Consider the following 23369-nt stretch of genomic DNA (forward strand, 5'->3'; position numbering starts at 1 on the left):
GAAAATTGGGGTGGTTTTTTTTTAAATTGGAGAAAACCAGGATTCCTGCTGCCATGGGGATGTCAGTGGATGTAACTGGGAATTGGGCACTGTAGGAAATCGGATAACAGGGATCTCTTCCCGTCAGGAAAGTAAGTGCCGAAACAGGGTTTTGAGACCAAAATAAAAATCCCCTTTCTGGGGACAAAGGAGGGCCGGTCCCATCCCGTCTCTGAGGCCCTCCTGGTTCAAACAGCAATGACAATGTAATTGCTCGTTACCTACAGGACGGTTCAATGGGATTGCATGACAGCGATCCCTCGAGACGCCGGCTTGGACCAGGGCTCCGTTGTGCGCACCCGGCGCGGGAGCCGGCCCGTCACACAGCGCGCCCCCTCGACGTAGACAGGACAACGGGGGACAAAGGGAGGCGACGCGATGTCACGCAGCCGAGCAAGGATCATCCGGGTCCTGGTCCATCGGGTGTATTGCCACCCACCCATCTGGGCCGAGGATCGCACCAATAGTCTGCCTTCTTGCACCTTCCAGCTGAGGGATTCAAAGCCTTTCACCAGCATTAATTAATTAAGCCCTTCCGGGGAAAGGCAGGGTTACTGTCCCTTTCTTACAGATGGGAGAAGCCGGGCCCGCAGAGATTAAGTCTCTGTCTTCTCAAAATTAGCCCAAGCCAGACACCTCCTCCCTGGTGCCTTTCCAAGGGCGGCTGATTGCGGATTTAGACCCAGGCTTAGAAAGGTGGCTGGACACTTAGTTGAATTAGATGACTTAATTAATCCTGTTAGGCAGAGGGGGCGGACCAGACATCTCTGCCCGGTCTCTCTGCAGGCAGGGGAGAGGACAGCTGTGGTCGGATCTGCTCTGGCCCAAGGTCGTGCAGCAAGCGAGGCAGCGTCCGAGCCAGGATCAGGACCGGGGACTCCTGGCTCTCTGGGTTTAGCCCCAGGGCCAACATTTTGGGGGCACAAGCAGAGGTGCTCCCGTTCAGCGGTGGCTGGATGATAGCAGCTCACCGGTGGGGCTGGAGGTGACCGCAGAGCCACGGCCCGCTGCGGGCCCCTGCGCAGGGGACAGGGTGGCAGGACCGCGCTTGGGGGCGCTGACAGCCGCCAGCCCCCAGCCCCCAGCCAGGTGCCCGCCTTCCCTGCCCTGGCAGAGACGACCATGCCCACGAGGCTTCCAAACCGCCGGCCGCTGGGGCGAGCGCCACCCGGGCTGGGCGGCGGAGAGGGGCGCTCCTGCCTCAGTTTCCCCAGCTGTAAGTGGGGTGCAGCGGAGGCGGCCGGGGGCCGGAGGAGGCGGTGCCGCCCCGGGCGCGCAGCCAGACGCCGGGTGCTCGGGGCGGGGAGGGGGGCGAGCCCGAGCCCCCTTCCTCCCGGCGCGGCGGCGGCAGCGGCGGAGGAGGAGGAGGCGGAGGAAGGGGCGGATGCAGCGGCGGCTCTGCCTCCCCGGCCCAGGTAAGCGGCGCGGCGCGGCCCCGGGGCGCTCCTCGCCCCATTTCACAGTCGGGAAAGTGCGTGCCGGCTCCCTTCCCGGCCACCCTGCCGCTCCAGGGCCGGGCTCCGGCCGCCGGGCGTGCTGGCCCGGGGGGGCCGGTGATGGGAGCGACCCGGCCCCCCCCGGGTGGGCGGGCGAGCTCTGCGGCTGCGCGCGGAGGGGGCGCAGCAAGCGCACGGTCTGCGCGGGGCCGCCGGGGCCAGCGCTTGGGCGGCGGCTGTTTTCAGTGGGTTTGCCACGGGGGAGAAGCCGCGATTCCTCCCCGTGCGCCTCGGCTCGTTTCGTCGGGAGCGCGGCGCGGCCCCCCGCCTGTCAGACGGGGCTAATACCCGCGGCAGGCTCCGCAGGGGCAGCTGAAAGCCTCCCCCACGCCCGCGGGTCGGCTGGCAGAGCTGGCTGGAGCAGGGCGGCCCGCGTGTGGCCGCCGGCCGCTGCGCCTCGTCCGGGAGGGAGGGTCGCTGGCCCCCGTGACCACAGCACTGGAGGGTTTCCACTGTCTTTAATGCCCCCTGCAAGATGGGGTGCTGCTCTCGTTTCCGCTGGCAAGCTGAGGCCTGGAGAGCCTGAGTGACGTGCCCCGGGGGGCGCGGGACATCCGTGGCAGGGCAGGGAATTGAGCCCGGTCTCTGCAGTGCCCGCGGGCCTGGCCCTGCCTGCCTGCGGGAGTTTCAGCTGCTCCCCCGGGTGTGCGGGGGCTGTCAGCAGGCGCGGGCGTTGTGTGGGGGCTGTAGGGGAGGTCGGACTCTGGGAGGTGGGGGGAACGGGGTCCCGGCAGGCAGTCTCCAGCTCCTGGCAGGGCTGCCAGGGCCTGATGCTGGCTAGCCAGACTTGGTGCAGCCCCACAGCTGGCCTGAAAATTCAGGATCGGGAGCAGACAGTGGCCCCTGCAATGGGCCACGCCGCATCTCCTCCCCTGGGAGGCAGAGCCATTCATTGCACAGGTATTTTGTGGAGATGCCTGTGGGGATTAGGACACCCATCTCACCAGAGCGGCACATAACTATCCCAGCATCGCCGGAGTGGCTGAGCGTGTTCGGGCAAAGTCTTTACCCTTGCAAATCAAGGCAGAAAAGTCTGGGGAGAGCCCCCGGGTGCCGGAAACGACCGGGTGCAGAACAGCGTTGTTCTAGGACGCAGGTGCCACTGCCCGTGGCGGGAGCACCAGGCTTGCCTCGGGCTTGAATCCATGCAGGGTTTTATCCCAGCGGGAGGATCGTTTGTCTCGCTTAGGTTCATGGAAAAGAGGGGCTGGAAAGGACCTCTAGATTTTGTGTGGTCCAGAGCATGAGACTGCTCCCTTAGCACCATGTACTCCGTCCTGCTCTCCTGCCCGCGAGCGGGGCGGAAGGGGCAGCCTGGAGACCCCGGCAGCAGCGCCAGGAGGGCAGTGCAGGGAGCCGCAAACCCAGCGGCCACGAGTTAACCCTGCACAGGCTGCATGTGGCCACCAGCTGCAGCCACCAGTTTGATGTGGCACACGCATCCAATGCAAGCCTGGCGCTCCCATCACAGGCAGTGGCATCCAGTTGGACAGCCCTGCTCTCGTCCAGCCCCTTGCACTGAGCATATCCAGCCCGCCTGGCAGGCCTGCAAAGTCCCGTTTCCCTGGGCACTGGAGAAAGGACCGGCAGCAGCCAAGTTCCTTGCTCAGAAATCCCCAGGTCTGCCATTCCAGCAAGCTCTGTGCCCAAGCAGCTCTGTCCCTCTCAAGGATGGGTCCCGGATCAGCAAGGGTTAAGCAGCCAGGCTTGCTCACCAGGTGGATTTCGTCATCCTGATGATTCGGAGCTATATCCTGTGTGACCTTGCCAGGAAGTGCAGGGGAAAGCCTCTTTTCTGGAGGCGTTAGTCACTCTTTGAGAGCAGCCGTGTCTGGTGCGCGGTCCAGCGGCTGGACCCCAGCAGCCGGGCGGAGGGTAGCATGGGCCTGGCCCTTGTTACGGAGGTTAAAGGGTGGCATGGGCCTGGGTGTGATTAAAGGACCTAAAACAAGTGAATGAAAAGCAGTCAGGCTCAAGGCTGATCTAGCCCAGGATCCTGCGCGGTGCGAGAGCTCCCGCAGCAGCACATGTGGCAATGGTTTCCCATGCCTCCCCTCCCTCCCCCCTCCTGCTCTCCAGTACCCAGAGACTGACCTTAGCCCTGGAGCTAACGCCGGGTCCCCGTGGCGCCAGCGGGCCCCAGACAGGCCCTGCCTCCCATGCCGGACCCCAGCTGGGGAAGGGCTGGAGTCCTGATTCCACCTCTAGCCCAAATCTCGGAGGCGAGCCAGCCTGCGCTTGTGGCTGGAGGTAGCAGAGGGAGGCACGGCCTTGGGCAAGTCCCTTAGCCTCTCTGTGGCGGGGACAAAAGAGGGGGCAACATGGGGGTGAAGCCGTACATTGCTTGGGCCTTATGTGCTTGGAGGGAAAAGCCTGGGGGCTCGATGACTGTTATTAGAGGTCCCCCGCTAACCCTTTCCCAGCCCTTCACTGCTGAGCTCAAAGCATGGGCCTCCCCCGCCCTGCCCCAGGGGAAGGAGAGGGGCCAGGTGGCTGGGCTGGGCAGACAGAGGAGCTGACAGATGAATGTGGAGCTCAGGGATGTGAAGGGCCCTGTTTGTTTTCCCATTGTGAAGCCAGGCTTGTCCGCACACGGCCGTCTGGGTCTGAGCAAACAGCGCGTCCTTCCCCTGGCTGGGAATCCGTGCCCGGGGTCGTGGTCTGCCCCAGCCTTGCTGGGCTTCTGCCCTCAGCCGGGCTGGAGGACGCGGCTCTCCCCCAACGGGGCCAGGCTGCACCCCCTGCAGCCACGAGGCGATTACGGGGAGCAGCTCACAGCGGGCTTGGGCCCGGGATGCCCTGAGGAGCCGCAGCTCCCGTCGCTTCCCGGGGTGGCCCTGCGCCAGGCAGGATTACACCCGCGGGAGCTGCCTGAGCCTTGCCTCCCTTCCTACCTTCTGCCCTGGCCTGCGGGAGTCCCAGGGTCCGGAGCACCGGGTCTCCACCTTTGCGACCCCCCAAATTCAAACACTTATTTATATATTACAGTGCTCACTTCCCTGCACGGGTGCTGGGTCGGGGAGGTGGGAGATTGCCCAGGCAGGGACAAGCCTGACCCTCTGCTTAGTTGATCTGCTCGCGCCCTCGCACCTCATGGCACTCTTCGAGGATCGAAGACACAGCGGTGCCAGAGCTCGGGAGATGCTGACGCTGTCTTCGCAGACCCTGAGGTTCGTGCCGGGGGCCGGTCTAAGCGCCGGGTGAACCTGCTCGCTGTTCTCAATTCGGTTGTGCGCCGCGTGCCCAAAGGTGTCCGTGGAAGTGGCTGAGCTGAGCAAGGAAGGCCGGAGCCCAACTTCCAAACCGAGCCGTCGAGCTGGGGTACGCCTCGCAGGGCTGATGTCGCTGGGTGCAGGGCACCCCCCACCCTTCAAGTAACCACGCAGCCCTCTGGAGAGGTCTCAAATCCAGCCCCCGTCTTGGCCACGGGACTTGCCCAAAGCTGCGGGGCTCGGCGGCCCCGGCTCCTCGGTGGTGCTCACATGCGTCAGCCGGAGGAGGCTGGCAGGGGAGGGAAGGAAGCCGCAAGACGAGACACGTCCCCAGGCCTCTCTGAGCCGTTTCGCCCACTCAGCAGCTGGCTCCGAGGGAAAGCTGGGACGTGCCCTGCTCCGGGAGCAAGTCTCCAGCCGCCACATGGAGAGGTCGGGCTCTCGGGCGCTTCCCCTGTGTTGAAGGAAACGTGTGCGTATCCTTTGTAAGAAACTCGACTTCACGATTTCCCCCCAGGAGACATGCCTGCAGCTGGTGAATGGCAGCCGGCCATGCCTGACCTCCCTTCCCACACCTTGGGTGGCAGGGCCGGGAGACGTTTGGTGCGGGGAGCCGGGGGCCGGGCTGCCTGTTTGCTCCATGGCGTTTAACAGATGCGCGCCGAGCCAAGGAAGAGGGAGAATTCGGCTTTAAAAAAAAGTCTCCGAATCATTATGTCACGCACCAAGTATGCGCAGAATGTGCGTGCTGGGCTTACCTTCCCACTTACCACACGCGTCCTGCTCCCCACGGGCTCGGGGTCTGGTTTTCGTTACACGAAAGCCCGCTTAGCTGGGGGCAGGATTTCTTCTGCTCTCAAGTTCCCTGTCAAGCAGCACAAAGAGCCCGTAGCACGGATCAGACGTGGAGCCCCGGCCCAGACTGTCCGCGTGCTTAGGTGCCGGCTCCCCTGGATCGAGGTGGGAGCTCTGTCTTGCCGGTGGGGGGGTGAATGCTTGCACCTCGCTCGGGCTCAGCAGCTCTGGGATGAGGCTGTGGAGGTGGCCGCTGAGATCCCACGTGCAGCACCGGGACGTGGGCACGGTGCAGGAGAGGCCGGATGGTGCCAGGGAGCCGGGAGAGCAGGGGAGGTGGCAGGAAGCCAAGGGGCAGGAGCTGGCTCTGCACGTGGGAACCACGAACCCCTGACCCGGTGACCAGGACCGCTGCCAGCCTCCGATCGCATGGAAGGAGCCGGAGCCAGAGCTAGGCTGCAGGTCTAACCAGGACTCCCCACGCCGTGGAGTCGGAGAGCAAGCGGCTTGCATGTACCCCAATCCCTAGCCGGCGGGGGAGGGGGGACAGTGGCTGGAAGGCTGCCCAGGCCTCACTCCTTCCCTTTTCCTACTTTAGCTGCAGCGGGGAGGTTTCTACCACGTTCTCGATGCTGGAAGAAGAATTTTGCAAAGGCCTGTGTGGGTTTGCTGGGTTTGTCCACACCGAATCCCTGCACAGATGCGAGCCAGCGGCGTTCTTGTGTTGTGCGTCCGTGTCCCCACGTGTGACGGGGGGTGACCTTTACCAGCTGGGCTTGCCATGCCGTAAGGGGCGGCGGGCGCTTTGCAGAGGCAGAGCACCTCTGGGTCCTCTCTCCTGTTACAGGGCAGCGTGTGCTGGTAGCCAGAGTCTCCTCTCCTCTGTGGGTCTGGTGCTTTCCCTGCCAGCCCCAAAGCATGTTAGCAGCCGCACAGACCATGCACAGACCATGCACCTTTACCCGGTGCATTGTGGTGTCTTGGTGCTTGGAGCCAGAAGGGCTTCGAATTAAGCTTCCTGGGTTTGACCCCAGCCCTGCTGATGGCTGCCACGGTGACCTCTGGCAAATGGCTGCTTCCGTGCCTCGGTTTCCCCACTTGCAAAAGATGACGGCTACTTCCTAGCTTTGTCAGGGCCTAATTAACTGCTGCTTGTGAAGGATTGGAGCGTCTCCACTGAGAGGTGCCGAAGCGCATCTACCCTGGTTGTGGGTGCTAGTTTCATTTTGTTCATCTATGTTGACCTTGAGCGGAGAGGCTCCTAAGCAGCTGCTGGGTTAGTCAGGTGTGTAATATTGCTCAGACTCAGGACTTCATTTCCTCCGTGCCCCCAATCCTGAGACCCCCCCGCCACTTCTCATTACGCTACTGGCTGGAGTCAGGCTAGCACCACCGGGTCCCCATCGTAGTGGGCTGCCCAGGGCTCACAGGTATAGCGGGATCTCCCTTCCCCCCTGGAGTGGCGATCCAGGAAATTAAATCCAAGCAACAATATTAAAACATAAACACGGAGGGACAAAGGGCTCGGTTCAGCCTATCGCAGGATCTCGGCAAGGAGCGAGGGCTCCCGCCGGGTCTTCGAGCGACACGGGTTTGCACGCTGCAGCTCTGTAGCACTGATGGTTTGGAAAGTCACCCCCTGCTTGGGGGCTCCCTTGGCTTGCTGGAGCGTGTGTGCTTGTGTGTCTGCCGGGAGACGGGGAGGGTCTGCTTTACAGGAGCCTGGCTGAGAAAAACACTCCTCAGCTTGCAACAGAAATGGCTTTGCAATATCAGACAGGTAGAAGTAGAAGCAGTGCCCCCTTCCAGCCCGCTCACACTCACACTCACACTCACACACTTTTCTGCTCTGAGCTTCCCACCTTTTTAGCTCAGGCTGAAGGATGAGAAGATGCCCGCTGACTTTCCACCGTCCGGGCCTCTGGTTGACTTCTCCGCATTTTGCTTTGCTTTGCAGGCTGGGCATTTTCCCATCTCTCGCTGCGGCGCTTCCTTGCTCTCTCCTGGGAGCTGCAGGGTTGCTGGCTGTAGCTGCGCCGGTCTAAGGACATCGGCAGACAAGATACTTTGGGTCGATGCGATATCGTTTATTAGACCGACTGAGTTGTTGGGAAAAAGTCCTCTGCTCTCCAGGGCCCTGGCTCTGATGGGGAAGGTTTACACCCACATATGACCCACACAGGGGAAGAATATCTGTGGGCTTTGGCCCGTTCTCTGCTTCCTTATCACGTAGAAATAAAGGTCAGAAAGTATTTCAAGCCTGTCTGCCTGCCCCCACTTCCCCCCAGACGCTTTTTGCCCATAGAAATTCTCCTCCCGTTGGTCCTGGAAGTATTTACGATGCCGAAAGGCAGGTGAAATGATGAGAGTCCAACAGCCAAGAAAGTGGAAGTTGAGCAATTGAGAGGAGAGGGAGATTTTAACTGGAGCCTTTCAAACTTTCTCTGTCTTGTTCACACCTTTTTAGCTGAAACCGCCAAGTCACATGTTGGAGAAAGCAAGTCTAAGTTAAACACGTAGGACCGTCAGCTCTCAGCTGAATGTGTGAGTGCTCCCAGGATTGGAGATGTTGGGCAGCTCTCCAGAATCCCAGTGTTTTCAGGGATTTTTTAATTTTTATTTTGCCTTTTTTTCCATAAAAAGTTGTGCAGTAAAGCCCCATTAGTGGGTCACATTTGAGCTCCATCCAGTCCCCTTGTTTTACGAAATACAAAAAGTTCTAGGTTGTTACAACTCTTCCTACAGAGCTGAAGTTTGGGGCCGAAAGTACCAAACTGTTCCTTTAATTCTGATTTTTTTCCCCAGCTGCTAATGGTTTATGGCCGATGATGTCATCAGACTATGTTAATGGTTTTTTGTTTTGTTCTTTTGTTTTGGTTTTTTTCTTACCTTTTCTGTAACTTTCCTAATTTCAAACTAAGATCCTAGAAGACAACCCTCTCCGTGAGTCTGGGCCCATCGCTCGCAAGGAGGATGTTAGGGACATCAGTCTCAGGTCACGATGCTGCTCGGCGCTGATTGTAACCAGACGTGCTTTTCCACCACCAGGTTCTTCTCGAAGCGATCACAGCTGCTACAGACGTCGCTCCCATCAGCACGCGCTGAGACGTCGTCCACTTTGGGAGACCGCGGCTTGCAGGCCAGTTTAGGAGGGGGGAACCCGGTAAGTAGCTTAAACTGTTTCTGATTCCTGCAGAACTTGCAGCTCGGTGGCTCTGGTGGAGAGTTGTGCTGCGTTTTGAAATTTTGGCTGCTTTTTGCCACTACATCAGGGACAAGCCGCTTAGCCAGCTGCCCAGGAGTTCCCCTGACCTGTGGGCGCGTTGCTGAAACTCCTTGGCTTTTGCACATAAATAATACCATGCAAAAGGCGATAGGGCCCAAGCATCAGCTAACCCTGCCTTTCCTCCAGGACCTTTCACTGAACGTCTCTCAGCTCCATCCGCACAAAACACTGATGAGTTTGGTCTGACCGGCCCCTCTCGGTGAGTTGGGTCTGTCTCGTTCTTGCATTTTGCGTCTGGGGAAACTGAGGCACGGAGTATAGCGGGATCTTGCCCAAGGGGAGTTCAGAGCTGGGAAGAGAGTGGAGGTCTGGTCCTGGGGGGTTGACCTGATGCAGAGCAATGCTTTGTGCCCTGCCATAGATCGTGTTTGACAGTGTGGGGGGGACAGTGCTCTGGAGAAGCAAAGGACCCCACTGCATCCCTGGTTACAGCAGTCAGCTTTTGGGGCCTCCCTTGGGCTTTGGAAAATTACTGGAAAGGGTGCCAAGGACTTCCCATGTCGTAACCAGCCTCTGCGCGGAACGTGCACCGTCAGCAGCCACTTGGCTGCAGCCAAGACTGGCTCCCCGGCAGCCGCAGAGCATGGGAAGACAGCGTGGTCTTCGGGCTGGATGAAATGTTTTGTTTCAAATTGGGGTGTTATCTGCCTTGGTAGTAAAATGGAAGGAAATAACAAAATGAAGGGAGTGGAGAGATGAAACCATTCTGGTTATTTAGAAAAGGGGGCCGGACTCGCCGGCCATCAGGCTGATGTGTTGCAACTGCTCCGGGCGTCTGCTCCGCTCTGAGTCAGGCAGGATAACTCGGCAGCTGCTTCGTTGTAGAGGATCCCGCTCCAGGCTCGCTTCCGCTGGCTGCGGGCTGGGGCGGACGCAGTGGAGCACATCAGGGGTCATACGCTCACGGGGGGTAAATCCTGTTGCCTTCTACGCCCACATAATTGCCGTGTCTGTCTGCACCCGGGGTCGGTTGGGATTGACGTGCCTCGGCTCAGATTTCCCGTGGCTTTTCCTCTGTGCAAACGACACAAATTGGCCAAACGTCTTCTTTTTCCTGATCGCTTGGAGCTACCGAGAGACATGTCCATAAGCACTGCCCACCTGTACCATGTGGCCCATGGACAGAGGCAGCTTTTTGCCCCCTCGCTGGGGGCAGGACGGGGCTGGCCCAGAGGGACCCCTGGAGATCCCTCCAGCCCGACTTCTCTAGGATTGCTGTGATCTGATTGCATCTCCCCCCTTCCTTTCCATGCGCTGTTTCCATATCCGGGCGCTGAATTCATTTGACCGAGACATGGATCTGCCCAAGCACAGGCCTTCCCGGCCTGCTGCGGCTCTACTTCCCGCTCTCCCCACGCACACGCTGTTTGGCTGATTTCAGTTTTCCCAGACGAGGTGGAAGAGGTCGTTAGTGCCCAGGGGTCCTTTCCAGCATAGAAAGCGGCCAGGGGGAGAGAGGTGGAATTTAGCCAAGCGGCTTTTATGAACGGCAGTGGTTAAATCCCTGGTGTCGTACTGAGTTTCCCTCATTGCCCTTGCAGGGAGCTCAGGCCCATGGTCTGCTATAGTCAGATGGGACCAGCCTCACTGAAGAGACATCTGTTGTCCTGGTACCCACCGGGGTGGTGAGACTGGTACTGTGATGCCCTGACAGCCAGGGAGGGGCCACCTGTCCATGCCAGCTGCCTCCTTTTTAGCACCCCCCCGCACTGGTGGGAGCCGGTAACATCCTTCCGAGGGCGGCAAGGAACCAGTGTGCTTTTTGGGGAAGACAGCGTGGCTCAGTGGTGCGGGCACTATTCCTGCCACTGACCCTTCCCGTGCCTCAGTTTCCCCCTCAGATGATGCTCCTGGCTTCTTGTGTAAAGGGCTTGGGGATCCATGGCTGCACCATGCTGGATACACAGCCTGGTTGATTCTTGACAGACATCCATGTGGAAAGAATAAAGCACTTAAGTGGCAAGAAACGCCAGGGCCAGGCTGCCCACTTTGCCGTACCTCTGCCCTGGGGCATGTGCTTCGTGAGAGAGTCTCTGGTAGGGATCAGTGCTGCACTGAGGGTCTGAGTGGAGCCGCTGGGGTCGATGCAGAAGGGGCTGGGAGTCAAGTCCTTGCTTTGTGGACTGCACGGTTCACAGGGAGCTGTCTGATTTGGACCCTCTGCATGTGGTCCTAGTCTCAGTTGATGGTAATCCCATCTCACGTCTGTGATGGAGGGCAGCCAGGTCGGAAGCCATGGCTGAGCCGTCGGGAGCGCTGGAGTGCTGTGCGAGAGCCCCGAGCTGTCCCGTTCCCACAGGCTGGCAGGAGGCCCTGGTGCACGTGCAGCCTACGAGGCATGTGAAAGCTTTGAGCTTTGGTGCTGTAGCAATAGCCGTGCACCATCCTTATCTGCTCTGTGCCTCTACTGGCTCCCCTTTCGCAGCTCCAAGGTGACAGCCCCTCTGCAACGGGGCAGGCTCATCCTCTCTGCCCTACGGATGGGCAAACAGAGGCACAGAGCGAGCAAAGTGGCAGCAGCGCCGTGTAGAAACCAGCTCTGCAGCTTCCCAGGGCTTTTGCTCCTGATCCGGTTCCTTCCTCCTAGTAACAAACCAGGCGTGGAGAGGAGGGGATGAGGACGGGGCCCTTGCGCCGTCGGGAACAGCTGCGTGTCGGCAGCGCTGTTCTCGCAGCCCACCTGGCTCCACAGAGCTCCGAGCTGATTCCTGGGCTCCGGTCGGGTGCGATGGGCTGGTTTCTTTCTCCTTCCTTTCCAGACTTTGAACGCCAGGGCGTGTGCGGGCCGATAGCGCTGAGTGCATAGGAGCCAAAGGGGAAATAGCTCTACCTCATCGGGAGCAGCTGGGCACAGCCCCAAAAGCCAGCTCACCTCCGCTGCTGCCTACACGCCCAGGGTGTGGGAAACGGGAAAGCCTCAGACTGGGAGGATCTTGACCGGGAGAGGCGTTGCAGGGTCACGGCCAGGGGGACAGGGGTGGCAGGAGCCCGGTCGGGAGGAAGAGAGCACAGCTCCTGGCTTCCTTCTCATTGCCCCTGTCCCTTCCAGAGCCCCTCGTGGAAGATGCTGTCCGGGAAGGTGGAGAAGAGGATTGCCTCGTCCGTATACATCACCCTGGCCCCGCCAAAGCGGGACGCAGCCGTCAAGGGAGGCATTAGGCCGGAGGCTTGTCAGCCCAGCTCGGAGCCTCTCAGGGAGGCTGCAAAACCTGTGGGGACTCAGCCGCTCCAAGCGTCGCCTCCAAAGAAGTTGCCCACCAGCTGCCCCGCTGGCAAGCAGAATGGGAGGACCCTGGGACCCACCGGGCCGTCTCCTGGCCAGGGTGGCTGGTCCAATGGAGGTAAGGCGTATGCAAGGGACAATATGCAGCGCAGGAGGCTCGCATCCTTTTTGCACCCGGGCTGACAATAGGGGGTGTCACAGGTTGCCGCCCTGGGGAGGAGGGTGCAGTGGTGGAGCCACAAATTGTTTGCAGAGGATGTTTGAAGGCTGGAGACCCTGGACCCGAGCAGCTCTCCCTGCTCTTTCCTCAGGGCACAGCTCCCGGCTGCTTATTTAGGCTGGGTCTGGCTTTCTGCTCCTCCCTGTGCTGCTCCTCTTGCAGCATGGGGCCTGGGGTGCTCCCCTGCCTCTGAGGCAGGCTGTGGGCACCACACTTGCATTGCTGGTCCCTCCGGTCCACTGGTGCCCTCAGTGCAGCGTCTCAGCACATCACCACCGGTAGCCACAATCCCTCCCCGTCCAGGCCAGGCTCCGGCCCTAAAGAAGTAGCCAGCTGCAAGCTGGGTCCACCCCCTGCTTTCCCCTGGCGCCAGGCCGGTAGCGGGCCAGGTGCTTCCAGTGGGAAGAGGAGCCCTGCTTCGCTGGAGGGGATCTCAAGCACGGCCGAAGGATCCCTTAGTCCTCATCTTCCAGCTCCCCAGCTGCTGGCGTGACGTGGAGGCATCCCAGCCTTCTCCATGTGCCAGCTGCTGCCTGTCGTCACTTGGTTGTTGGGTCTGTTGGCCCTGCCACCATGCTCCCACTGCCTCCACGGCGAAGACAGTTTGCCTTCTGGGCTGGTCGTATCCTTCCTGGAGCAGGCTGGGTGGGGTGTGGGCTGCAGAGCAAACACAGAGCTGAGCAGATGGATTTGGCCACTTGCTAGCAAGTAGATGTGCAGGTCGATTTCTCTGTCCCCTGCAGAGCCGCCCCCTGAACAGCCACCGGAGACGTGTGGCTGCTGCCTTCAGGGCATTTGACCCCCCAAACCCACTGCCTCGGCCAGCACGACTGGGGGGTGCACTGTCAAAGTCCAAACCATGGTTCAGCGAGAACAGAGGTAGGGCCAGACTGCCATGAGGCCCAACATGGGACCAGCCGCTTTGGCTTTGTTCCCTTCCTGTCTCCCCTGGGTCCAGGTCCTGGCTCTGTCACAGACTCCCTGCGTGGCCTGGAGCATGTCACTTAGCCTGTCTGGGCTTCAGGTCCCCACTCTGTGCCCAGGGATACCAAAGCCAGCTTCTCGATGGGGTTATCGTGCAGGCAGCTTTCTTTGCAGGTGCGATGGGAACGTGCGTATCCTGCCTGCCTCTGCACACGCGTGTGTCCCCAGTTGGACACGTGTCCACAAAGCAAACCCCAGGCTCAGGTGACACTGCTGCTGCAAAGCGCAGGCAGGAACCTGCTCAGCAGTCCCTCCCCGGAGGACTCGCAGCGTGGGGTGGCTCCCTACGTCCACAGCTTGCACCTCTCCGCGGAGGAAGGTTTTCTCAGCCTGGACCTCAAGGCGCCCACGTGGAGCCACCAGATTGGAAGCGCTTGCCCCGGACGGCAGGCCCCAGACGCCTCCGAGTCCAGAGCCGTTCCTTGTGTGTTTCAGGCTTTTCCTCCTTTCCTCGCCCGGCTGATGTCCCCACAGGCTCTGCCCCGAACCTCCCCCCACCTCCTCCTCCTTCGCCGTGCCTTCTCCTAGCAGACGCGCTGCCCGCCCGGCCGGCAGAGACCCTCGTCCCCGACCTGCAGAAGCTGAACGTGGCCTCCCCCAGGCCTCTGCAGGTACGGGTTGGTTGCTCAGGCCCCCTGGGGGGTTTCACGGCCCAATTTTCCTAGGTGCTTTTAACCCTGAAGCCTGTAGAGCAGCACCCTAGTCCTTGAGACATGCTTCGCGTTGGTTCCCTGCTCTGACACAGACTCGTTCCTGGAATCCATGTGTGACTTTGAGCAAGTCGCTCGTCCCTTGGTGCTTCAGTTTGCCCGTCTGTGTGATGGGGCCAATGATCCTGCTTTTCTCCCAGCTGTTGTGTGTTAGCTCACAGGGTCCTACGACAGGGACTGTGTGCATACACCCCCTGGTGTGATGGCTGCTCCAGGAACGAGTGGATTTGCAAGCTCTCCCCCGCGGCCCAGGGACTGGCTGCCTTGTCTCTGCAGCACTGTGCGGAGCTGATGTGATTCAAATGCCACCTGTCCCAAGGATGCTCCTGATTTTAGCACAGTGAAGCTCTCGCCATCCCGCGTGCTCAGCCTGGACCGGTGAGACACCCGGGGCCCCCGCTCACCAGGCCTCTTTCTGCTCAGCAGGCCTCGGCCGTGTTCCCAGCAGAGCTGAGGCAGCACCGCAGCCAGCCGAGCGGCCCAGCGCAAGCCCGGGAGCAGCAGGGACCAAAGGAGGGTGTGAATGGGCACCTGGACAGAGACGTCTCCAGAGGTAACAATCCAGAGGCAGGATGGGTGCGGAAAGGCTGATTGCAGCGAGCCCGTGTCACTGTGCTGGGTGCTGGGATGGCACTTTGCATCTCCAGCTCCCAGTGCGTCGTGCAGATGAAATGGGCAGTGTTGTCCCCAGGTGGGTAAACTGAGGCACGGGGCTGGGGCTCAGTGTCAGCAGGTGATAGGGTCCTGAGTGCCTCCCCACTGGCACAGCGTTTTCCAGAGCTTGGACTGCCCTTTCCTATGGGGCCCGGGAATACAGGACTGCCCTGATACAGGACACATCTTCATGCATGGCAGCAGCCCGATGACTGGCACAGGATGGGCTGGGGTTGGCCAGGGCATTGGGGCTGCTGAGGGGTATCACAAGCCTCGTGGAGGGGGAAGGGAAGCCTCATAAGGGAAGGGGAAGATGCAAGTTGCTTGCTGGAGGGGACTGAAGACAATGGAAGATGCATTGGTGACACTCCCACCCACTGTGGGATGTACGGGGGCCCCAAGCCTCGGCTTTCTCCCCTGGTGCTGACACAGGGACCTCAGGGGCTGGCGGCTTTGCCCAGGAGGAGCCACCAGTCCCGGTGCCACGGCATCCTCCTTCCTTGCAGACGTCTGTGCCTTTTGCCACAAAGCCATACCTGCCCGGGCGCCGGCCATCGAGGCCATGAGGAAGCAGTACCACGCAGACTGCTTCACCTGCCGTGTCTGCCACTGCCGGCTGGCGGGCCAGCGCTACTACCAGAGAGACGGCCGCCCGGTGTGCGACTCCTGCTACCAGGTAAGCGGTCTGGGCGCGGGGCCGTGGGAAGGACCAAGCCGTTGTGTCCCCAGGTGTAGGCTCTGGCTCTGGAACAGGAGGGGAACTGGGGACTGCCGCAGCTTGGCAAGAGGTGAATCCTGGGGGGCTGAGTGCAGGCCGACCCCACAGGGAGACTCGTCTTTGTAACGACCAGACACGCTGGCTTTGATGCAAGCCCAGACAGAACAACAGCCTGATCCTGCATGGGCCCCCAGTGACTGCAGGGGTGCTCAGCCCCTAGCACAACCAGGCCAGGTGGTGAGCACAGGGGACAAGGTGCTCCAGCCTGCTACGTTCCTTCCCTGACTCCAACCGGGTGACCGGTGGCAAATTGCTTAGGCCCAGATTTCCAGACAATGCCTCTGCCTCCACATCTGGTTGCTCTGTCCGAGGCCCCTTGAGGGTGGTGCGGGGAGGAGCTGAGCATTGCCCGTCTCATGTTGCTCTCTGAAAATCAGGAGCTGAGGGCCCGACCATGAGAGACCCTGGTTGGCTGGCTGAACCATACCAGATCCGTGCCTTGCCTTTCCCACCCTGTGAAATGGGGTGATGCTTATGTCGGTCATGGATGCTTTGGAACAGGCTGGGAAGAGCCCAGAGACAAAGCACTGCCAAGAGCAAAGGATTGTTGCTGTAGGACAGGTGGACGCTGTGTCCCATAACTGCGATGCATCTATGGGTATTACTTGCACCAAAGCAGTAGGCTCTGAAGTCAGGACAGCGATGGGCTTAGGAGGCACCTCTGAGTGGTCTCTGCCCTTCTCCTTGCCCCAGGACACCCTGGAGAAATGTGCCAAGTGCCAGGCCGTGATCCTCAAGCACATCGTCCGAGCCCTGGGGAACGGGTACCACCCGGCGTGCTTCACTTGCGTCGTGTGTGGCCGGAGCATCGGGGACGAGAGCTTTGCGGTGGACGATCAGGACCAGGTGCACTGCGTCGATGACTTCTACAGGTACCCGGTGTTCCCAGCGGATGCCAGCTCCTGTAACAGCGCCTGCCTCCTCTTCCTGCTCCTCCTCTCTCGGGGCTCGGTTCTCCACAAGATGCAAAGCGGGGAGTCATTCACCCCTGGGAAACCAGGGTGTGAATGACACCAACTTGCTCCCGCCTGTGGTGTTGCAGAATGGCTTTGCAAAGGGGTCTCTGGGTGCCCAGCTGTGCAGCAGGGAGGAATTGAGTCTGTGACCCCTGCAAACTTGGCATCCAGGCGTGCCCCTGCTAATTTCAGGGGTAGAAAGAGCAGGCCCTTCATTGCTAGAGCAAGGACTCGGGCCAGCAAACCCAGGCTGTCCAGCGCTCTCATTAAAGCTCTGCGGTGAGCTGTGTGAGTGGACTCCTCCTGGGAGGAGTGGTTGGCGGGATGGAGCCCTTCCACTTGCATCTGGTGAGCAAGACTCGTTCTTCCTTTGGTCTGGACATGCAACACGCTGACAACAGTGTAAAAGAAGAGTGGGCAGAGGATGTAAACCTCTAGATCAGTGTAATGACTTGTATCCAGTGGACACTTACCCTGGAAAGATCAGGTGGAAAACTGCAGTGGTTTAAGTAACCCCAGCATAGCTGTCATCTGTCCCGTTCCACCCGGGGTAGGAGTTGGCTCAAGGCAAGCAGGCCATTACCTCCTCCCCTGTCGCTTGGTGGTGAGGCACTCTGCTAGCCCTGACTGCGAGCAGCTCTCCGCTCTGGGTCCTGCTGCAATTTTATAACCCCCCCATAAATTATACCCCCGCAAACATGCTGCATGTCCAGGCCTTTGTTTCTCTTCTTCTGGGGTCTGGGCATTCACTCACATTTAATTTCTAGTCACATGGATGCGTGGCTGGGGTCTGCTCACACACTGGTGGAAGTGAGGATTCAGTGGGGTCTTGCTGATGTAAACCCAGCATAAAGCAGAGCAGAATTGGGACTGTCTCCACATTACGGGTCAGCTTGCCCAGTTACACTGCCCATCCCCAGGACAGCTTTTTTACCTTTCAAATTACAGCTGCTAATGGATGGGGTTGTTTGTTGACTGGTTGTTTGTCCTGTCAGGAAATATGCCTCCGTGTGCAGCGCCTGTGAGGAGCCCATCATCCCGAATGAGGGCAGAGATGTCTACAAGATCGAGTGCCTGGGGCGAAACTTCCACGAGGCCTGCTACCGCTGCGAGGTGGGTTGTGCTGGGACCTCACCGGCGTTTGGAGGGAGGGCGAAGGGTTCGGCCCGGCTGCTTGCGAGCACCCTGGGCTGCGCGGATCTGTTGCGTCTCGCAGCGACACCAATTAGCTCAGTCACTCTTAACTTTGATCGTTCCCCCAAGTGGAACGATCAAATCGAGAGGATGCAACAGTTTCATTGTAAGCGCTGATGTAGGCATCATAAGATGTCCACAGAACTGATACCTCTGTCTGCCCCCAGAGACGGGCTTTATGTGCAAGTCCCATGACCAGGGAGAATGTCCTAACAGTGAGATCGGCTACCCCTGGGTGGGAGCTGTCTCCCGGGGGTTAATTAAGACCGGGCAGCGCATCAGGAAGGATTTTTACCCCATAGTCAGATGGATATAGACTGTGGGGGGTGTAGGTGGTAGCCGTGTTGGTCTAAGGACATAGGCAGACAAGGTGCTCTGGGTTCCTCAGCCTGACGAGGGGTATTTATACCCGAAAGCTTGCAAAGAAGAATTTTTCCAACATTTGAGTTGGTCTAATAAAATATCAGATTTACCCCACGAACCTTGTCTGCCTAGGGACTGTGGGTTGTTTGGGTTTTTTTGCCTTCCTCTGTAGCAGGGACACGGCCTCTTGGGATCTCTCGACCGCATGTTAATGGGATGTTGGCTGCCGCGGTCCCCCTGCCTCACCTGTGCCAGGTTCAGGTGTGATGCCTTGTGTGGCATCAAGGTTAGCAGTAGTTTTGCGAGGAAGTTAGATGGTGGATTTGTCTGGGGTGGTTTGGACAGGGTTGATCCTGCCTCAGGCAGGGGTTGGACTAGACGTGACCCCTGGATCCCTTCCAGCCCCACTGCTCTACAATTCTGGGCTTTGGCAGGTGATGGTAGAGCCACCCTGCTTTGGCCTGGAGAAGGCTGCCTCCTCCTTTTCTTTCTCTGGCCCCTGAGATTTTGTGATCTTTGCACCCCTGGGAAAAACCACTGGATCTTCAGCTGGAACGGGCAATGCCGTCATAGTCCAGATGGTGCTACTGCACACAGCTGGCCCCATAAGGATCCTCCGTGTTATAGTGACTAGGGGAAGGTTGGGGTCTCGTGAACAGACTCTTTTGCCTTTAGCAGTGTAAATCAATCCAGAGCCTGCCTCAGACTCCGCTGAAGTCAATGGAGATAAGTCAGCAGACTGGCTCACCGTGGCCCACTTCCTACCCTCACTGTTTCAACCTCTTGGCTTGGAAGACCATACCCCCAAAAGCCTCTCCCTCTTCCCAGGGGCTGTTAAAGTACTTGGTGCCTCGCTGCATGGGTGGATCTTGCTCTTGGAAATGGCTGGTTTTGTGAGCCGGTTTGAGTGTCCGGGCGTGCATAAGCCCATCCCATACAGGAGGAGTTTTGTGGTCAGATCCTGCCCATGCAGAAGTGCACTGACCTTCCTGCCTGGGTGCTGTGGCCCAGATGCAACAGGCGGGTGTAACTCATGGCCACACGAGCTAACGCAGCAAGGGGCTGGGTCTGGAGTGGCAGAGTGGGTTTGGAGGGTGGGAGCCGAGATTGAAAACAGCATGGCCCAAATAACACGCGTGCTTGATATAACCCGCAGAACTGCAAGATTGCCCTGTCCCCAGAGCCGACCGAGAGTGGCTGCTACCCGCTGGACAGCCACATTCTCTGCAAGGCCTGTCACCTCAGCCAGAAGAACGAGTCGTCCTGCTAAGGGGCCGGGGCGGGCGTCTCTGGAGAACTGCGGAGGCCGTCACACGGCAGAGGCGAGCCATCGTAGTATGTTAAAGCGTGTCTGTGTTCTTCCCTTCTCTGTTCACTCATGCCCTGCCCTGTCCTGATGGTCTCTGTTGTCACGGTAGGACTGTGCTAATTCCCTGCTTCTGGTCTGGACATGAGAGGTGGTGGAGGGCTGCCTCCCTCCATCCCTATGGCTCCTTCTTCCCTGCACTGGCGCCAGGTCCCACATCAAACAGCTCTCAGTACCTGCTATGGGGACATCTGAGGAGATGCCAGAGACTGCAGTCAAACTCCCGGCCTGCTAAACTAACTCCCTTGCTGCCTTACCATCGTGGAGGATCTTCCCAGCGGCGTTTGCAGGGGAGCTCTCCACTCTGGGTGTTAGCAGGAACACAAGCAACGAGACCGTGATACTAACACTGGGTGAAAGCCAGCCTTGCGCTGTAGGCAACGCCGCTCCGAAGAGGATGGCAGCAGGATGGAGGGGATGGACTCGAGTGGGGCTGGCTTCATATCCACGACTGCATCTTCCCCTTCCCCGACAGCAGGTAATGCTCGTCGTCTTCTGGCTTCCTGAAGCCTCCGCCTGAGTCCCGACTCAGCGCGGTATCACGGACGTTGCAAAGGAAGAGCATTGCATCCCGAAAATGAGACTGCAGCTTGAGGCCTGATCCTTCTGGCCGGACTCGAGGGAGTAAGGGCCATAGAAGCAAGCCCGTAATTAAGATCCCATCTTCCATCGTCCCTCAGCGACTGTGATGGAGCTGCTTGCTCCAGTGGAGGAGGCCTGAACATGGGACTGCGGGAAACCGGGTTTTGCGTGACTCTGATGGCAAACTCCAAGTGCTGCTGGGTGTCTTGCGCATCTCTGCAAAATTAAGCCTTTTCCAGGGGCTTCAAGCCACAGGAGACCAGCTGATGTGCTACTCATGTATTAAAACATGGGGTCCCCCCAATGCACCCGTCTCCCCAGTCTATGAATCTGAGGTCTGGTGCGGAAGGGACTGGGGAAGCTGGTATTGTGTTTTGATTTCAGTGGAAGAAGCAGTTTCAAACTGTAGCGGGTGAGGCAGAAGCGTCACTCGACAAACAAGCCTCCACTAAACTTGGTAGTATATAGGAGGCAGTGTTGGGATAGCGGACAGAGCACTGGCCTGGGACTCAGGAGACTGGGCTTCGCCACTTGCCTACTAGATGAAATTGCCCTTTATTCCTCAATGTCCATGGCTGTAAAATGGGGATAATGTCCTGACCCACCCGCCCTTCACTTTGTGTGAAGCACTTTGTAGGATGATGGGGGGAGTTGTCACAGGTCGGTGCTGGGGGTGGTTGAAGAGCTGGCCGCAACCCATATGGCACAAGCATGGAGTTGTTTGAAACGGGCTGAGGGGGTAAGGCAGTGGGAGCTTTGAGGATTATTTGGCTGTGTGATCCAGCCCACGGCAAAGGCAGCTTGTCAGCAATTGTTTTTTACAAGCATCTGCAGAGAGGCGGGGTTCCAGCAGCAGATGGGAAGCTGGCCGCCCCCTCCGCCTGCGGCCGGGCGCTGGGTAAAGTGCCAGCGCTACTGGAGAAGGCATCCGAGGGAGAGGAAGCATCTTGGCCTCACTGCTTGTGGCCCAGCCTGTCCCCACCCTTTGGGCACTGATTTGTGCTGCCTCCATGCTGAGGCCACTGTGCCTGCCAGGAACCACAGGAAGGGAATCAAGCAGCCTCGGCTCGTGTCCGCACCAGTTGGTTTCCCCCTGTTCACACCATGCTCCCCAGGAAGGTGGGCCGTGGGCTTCAGGCTTTGCTGACCTCTTTGAGTAACTTGCACTGATACTTCAGCCTGCATGCACCTGCACGGGAAATGAAACACTCCAGATGCAAGATGACGCCCGAGGTTGCATCCCTCCAGGCCAGGGGAAGCCCTGAAGAACCGCTCATTTAAGGCAGGCAAAAGTTCAGGCCCCTGAAAGCCCGTGCACATGCTTATTCCCTGTGGAAGCTGGTATTCCTTGTGTACTCAAAGCTTCATCTGCAAAGAAGACGGCACAAGGAGCCCGTGCCTTTCATGTCAGGCAAATGCTCATAGCACGAGCACTTGCTTATCTTTGTGCTGGAAGAGTGGGAGGTTGCGGTCATGGTCGTGGTCCACTCAGCGTGTTAGCACTGAAGCAGGCCGTTCACACATCACGCTCTTGGACCAGCACAAAATGCTGCAAAAATTTGCTCCCAAGCTGTGGTTTTCAACTTGTGGTCCACAGACTTCATGGGGTCCACAAGCTATATCTAAGGGTCCACGAAAGCTAACTGTGATCAATCCAAAGGATGTGAATCCCCACCCTTACAATTCAAAGGGGTCCACACCTCCATGTGAAATTTCCAAAGGGGCTGGCAAATGAAAAAGGGTTGAAAGCCACAGCCCTAGAGGACCCTTCTGCGTGGTCAGGGTGACTGCTGAAACGCTGCAGCAAAGGGGAGAAGGTGTGTCTCTGGTGGCAGCATGCTAAGCGATGGCACAGGTCCAGCATACCCCAGCACACTGCATTTAGAGGGCTCGTTTCCAGCTTGGCGCTCCTGGTAGATTATTGTTCAGTATGTGCATTGTGGTAGCACTCAGTCCCCCCGCTGTCAGCCACGGTGCAGGAGCAGGAGGGGTCCCCAAAGAGCTTGACACTCCAACCATGAAGCCGCATCTTCATCGCTGGAAAAGGCATGTGGTTTCCCTTTAGCACGATAACCACGTGTGATACAAGCCCACCAGAGACGGGGCATGTTTTACCGTGGCGTGGTCAAATGAACTGCATGAGGTTTGACTTTTCCTTAGGGCAGCTCAACCAAAACTGCGGGGTTTTCTCTCTGCTAGGATTCTGCAACGAGAGAGACAATGCAAGCCAGGTCCTCCCTCTAGATGCACACCTTTTCTGGCAATAACCACCAGGCCTGAAATAAAAGACCACTGGGTCACACAGGCAGGCCCAAGAGAAAAACGGAGACCATATTGACAGCAGCATGTCAAATAGGTTCTGCTTCACCCAGAGCTGCTGCTTCTCTGAATCCTACAGGAACCGAGCATGATTTGGTAACAGATTTAAGATGTGGGTGGTTGTCAGCTCCCTAAGAAAGGTCTAAGCTCATCTCAGCGGTGCGCAGGGCACCATAGCGTTTTAGTGGGGTTTGTCACTGTAAGATGGCTGTAAGAAAAACAGCATTACAATGCAAGACAGGGAAAAAAATAAAAACAGCAGTCCCTCCTTTTTCTAGACAGATTGTAACTTCCCTGCCAGCCTTTCTTGGTTATTTCAGGAAAAAGGCAAGGCGCCTGATGAGTTTATGTAAATGTATTGATTTAAGAAGACAATCCTGCTCCCAGATGACATGATCCAGTGTAAAACATTTTCTTCTTGAAACCCAAGTAAAAAAAAATAAAAACCTGCCATGTGCCAGTGTCTGTGTGCTTCCTTCTGTCCTTGGCATGGGCAGCTCTCATTGGGAAGTGGATGGCACCGGTGCCAGGGTATCTGGCAGATGCTCTAGTCTACTTCGAAGGACAAGTGTAACCTGCTTCTAGCAGTGGATTTACATTTATGAAGCTCCACAGTTTTAGCAAGCAAAGATTATTTCTAGCCAAGAAAGCAAGGTCTAGTCTGGCTCAAAAGGAAAGATGCTGGCCTGACTTACCCAGGATATGGGCTTGACTCCCTGCTCTTTTGTCACAAAATAGTGCAGAGCTGCCTCAACCTGTCCTTTCTCAGCAACACCCGCCCAGCAGTAACAGAGCTTCGAGGACCCTCCATTCAGCCCGGGGCAGGGAGAGAAGCAAGATGACGAGAGGCTAATGATAATAGGCAGAGGGTTATGTGAGGTACGAGTAAAAGGGTTTGATCCTGAGCTTCCCACAGGTCAGGGCTCAGCTCAAAGGACCCGAGTCAGTGAGGAAAGGAGGTTTCTCTGCCCTGCCCTTTGGGTCATGACAGCCTGGGAGAGCGCGGTTGTCTAGCCCATTTCACCTCCCGCACAGCATCACTGCTGCGTTGGACTGAGATGCAGACGGGGTCTGGCCTGGCCTCTTTGGCACTGAGCACCAAACAGTGGTGCAGTTGCCTACCCTGGAGATCTTCAAGAGGAGGCTGGACGGTCACCTTGCTAGGGTCACTTGATCCCAGCATCTTTCCTGC

The 23369-nt window shown here is 58.5% G+C and overlaps 1 protein-coding gene and 1 long non-coding RNA gene across 8 annotated transcripts; one reads left to right on the forward strand and one right to left on the reverse strand.

Moving 5' to 3' along the window:
- The first annotated feature begins 47 nt into the window (after positions 1-47).
- Positions 48-22634, forward strand: FBLIM1 (filamin binding LIM protein 1). 7 transcript variants are annotated; one of them, XM_090023830.1, is made up of 10 exons: positions 5572-5707; positions 8591-8705; positions 8955-9027; positions 11878-12169; positions 13691-13866; positions 14389-14518; positions 15126-15295; positions 16091-16269; positions 17349-17466; positions 19067-22634. In XM_090023830.1, exons 4-10 carry the CDS (start codon positions 11893-11895, stop codon positions 19178-19180), a joined length of 1164 nt encoding a protein of 387 aa, XP_089879956.1. In that variant the 5' UTR covers positions 5572-5707; positions 8591-8705; positions 8955-9027; positions 11878-11892; the 3' UTR covers positions 19181-22634. The 7 variants fall into 7 exon arrangements, with proteins under 7 accessions (XP_089879953.1, XP_089879954.1, XP_089879958.1 ...); XM_090023833.1 differs by lacking the exon at positions 5572-5707 and adding an exon at positions 7823-8485; XM_090023827.1 differs by lacking the exons at positions 5572-5707; positions 8955-9027 and adding an exon at positions 48-1454.
- LOC149854440 (uncharacterized) lies at positions 3343-5613 on the reverse strand. Its single transcript, XR_016438681.1, has 3 exons — positions 5506-5613; positions 3630-5201; positions 3343-3477 (listed from the first exon to the last, which is right to left on the reverse strand). It is a non-coding gene; the product is annotated as an uncharacterized LOC149854440 (long non-coding RNA).
- Positions 22635-23369: the final 735 nt, after the last annotated feature.

This window comes from Crocodylus siamensis, chromosome 12, assembly GCF_052110815.1.
Source record: "Crocodylus siamensis isolate JL-2025a chromosome 12, ASM5211081v1, whole genome shotgun sequence".
NCBI lineage: Eukaryota > Metazoa > Chordata > Crocodylia > Crocodylidae > Crocodylus > Crocodylus siamensis.

What these genes read in the sequence shown, in the direction of transcription:
- FBLIM1 (XM_090023827.1), top strand. Translation starts at nt 1,162, where the DNA reads ATGCCCACGAGGCTTCCAAACCGCCGGCCGCTGGGGCGAGCGCCACCC. An exon ending in GTTTAGGAGGGGGGAACCCG is followed by an intron (nt 8,706 to 11,877) that starts GTAAGTAGCTTA and finishes TGTCCCTTCCAG; the next exon opens with AGCCCCTCGTGGAAGATGCT. An exon ending in AGGCCTGCTACCGCTGCGAG is followed by an intron (nt 17,467 to 19,066) that starts GTGGGTTGTGCT and finishes TATAACCCGCAG; the next exon opens with AACTGCAAGATTGCCCTGTC.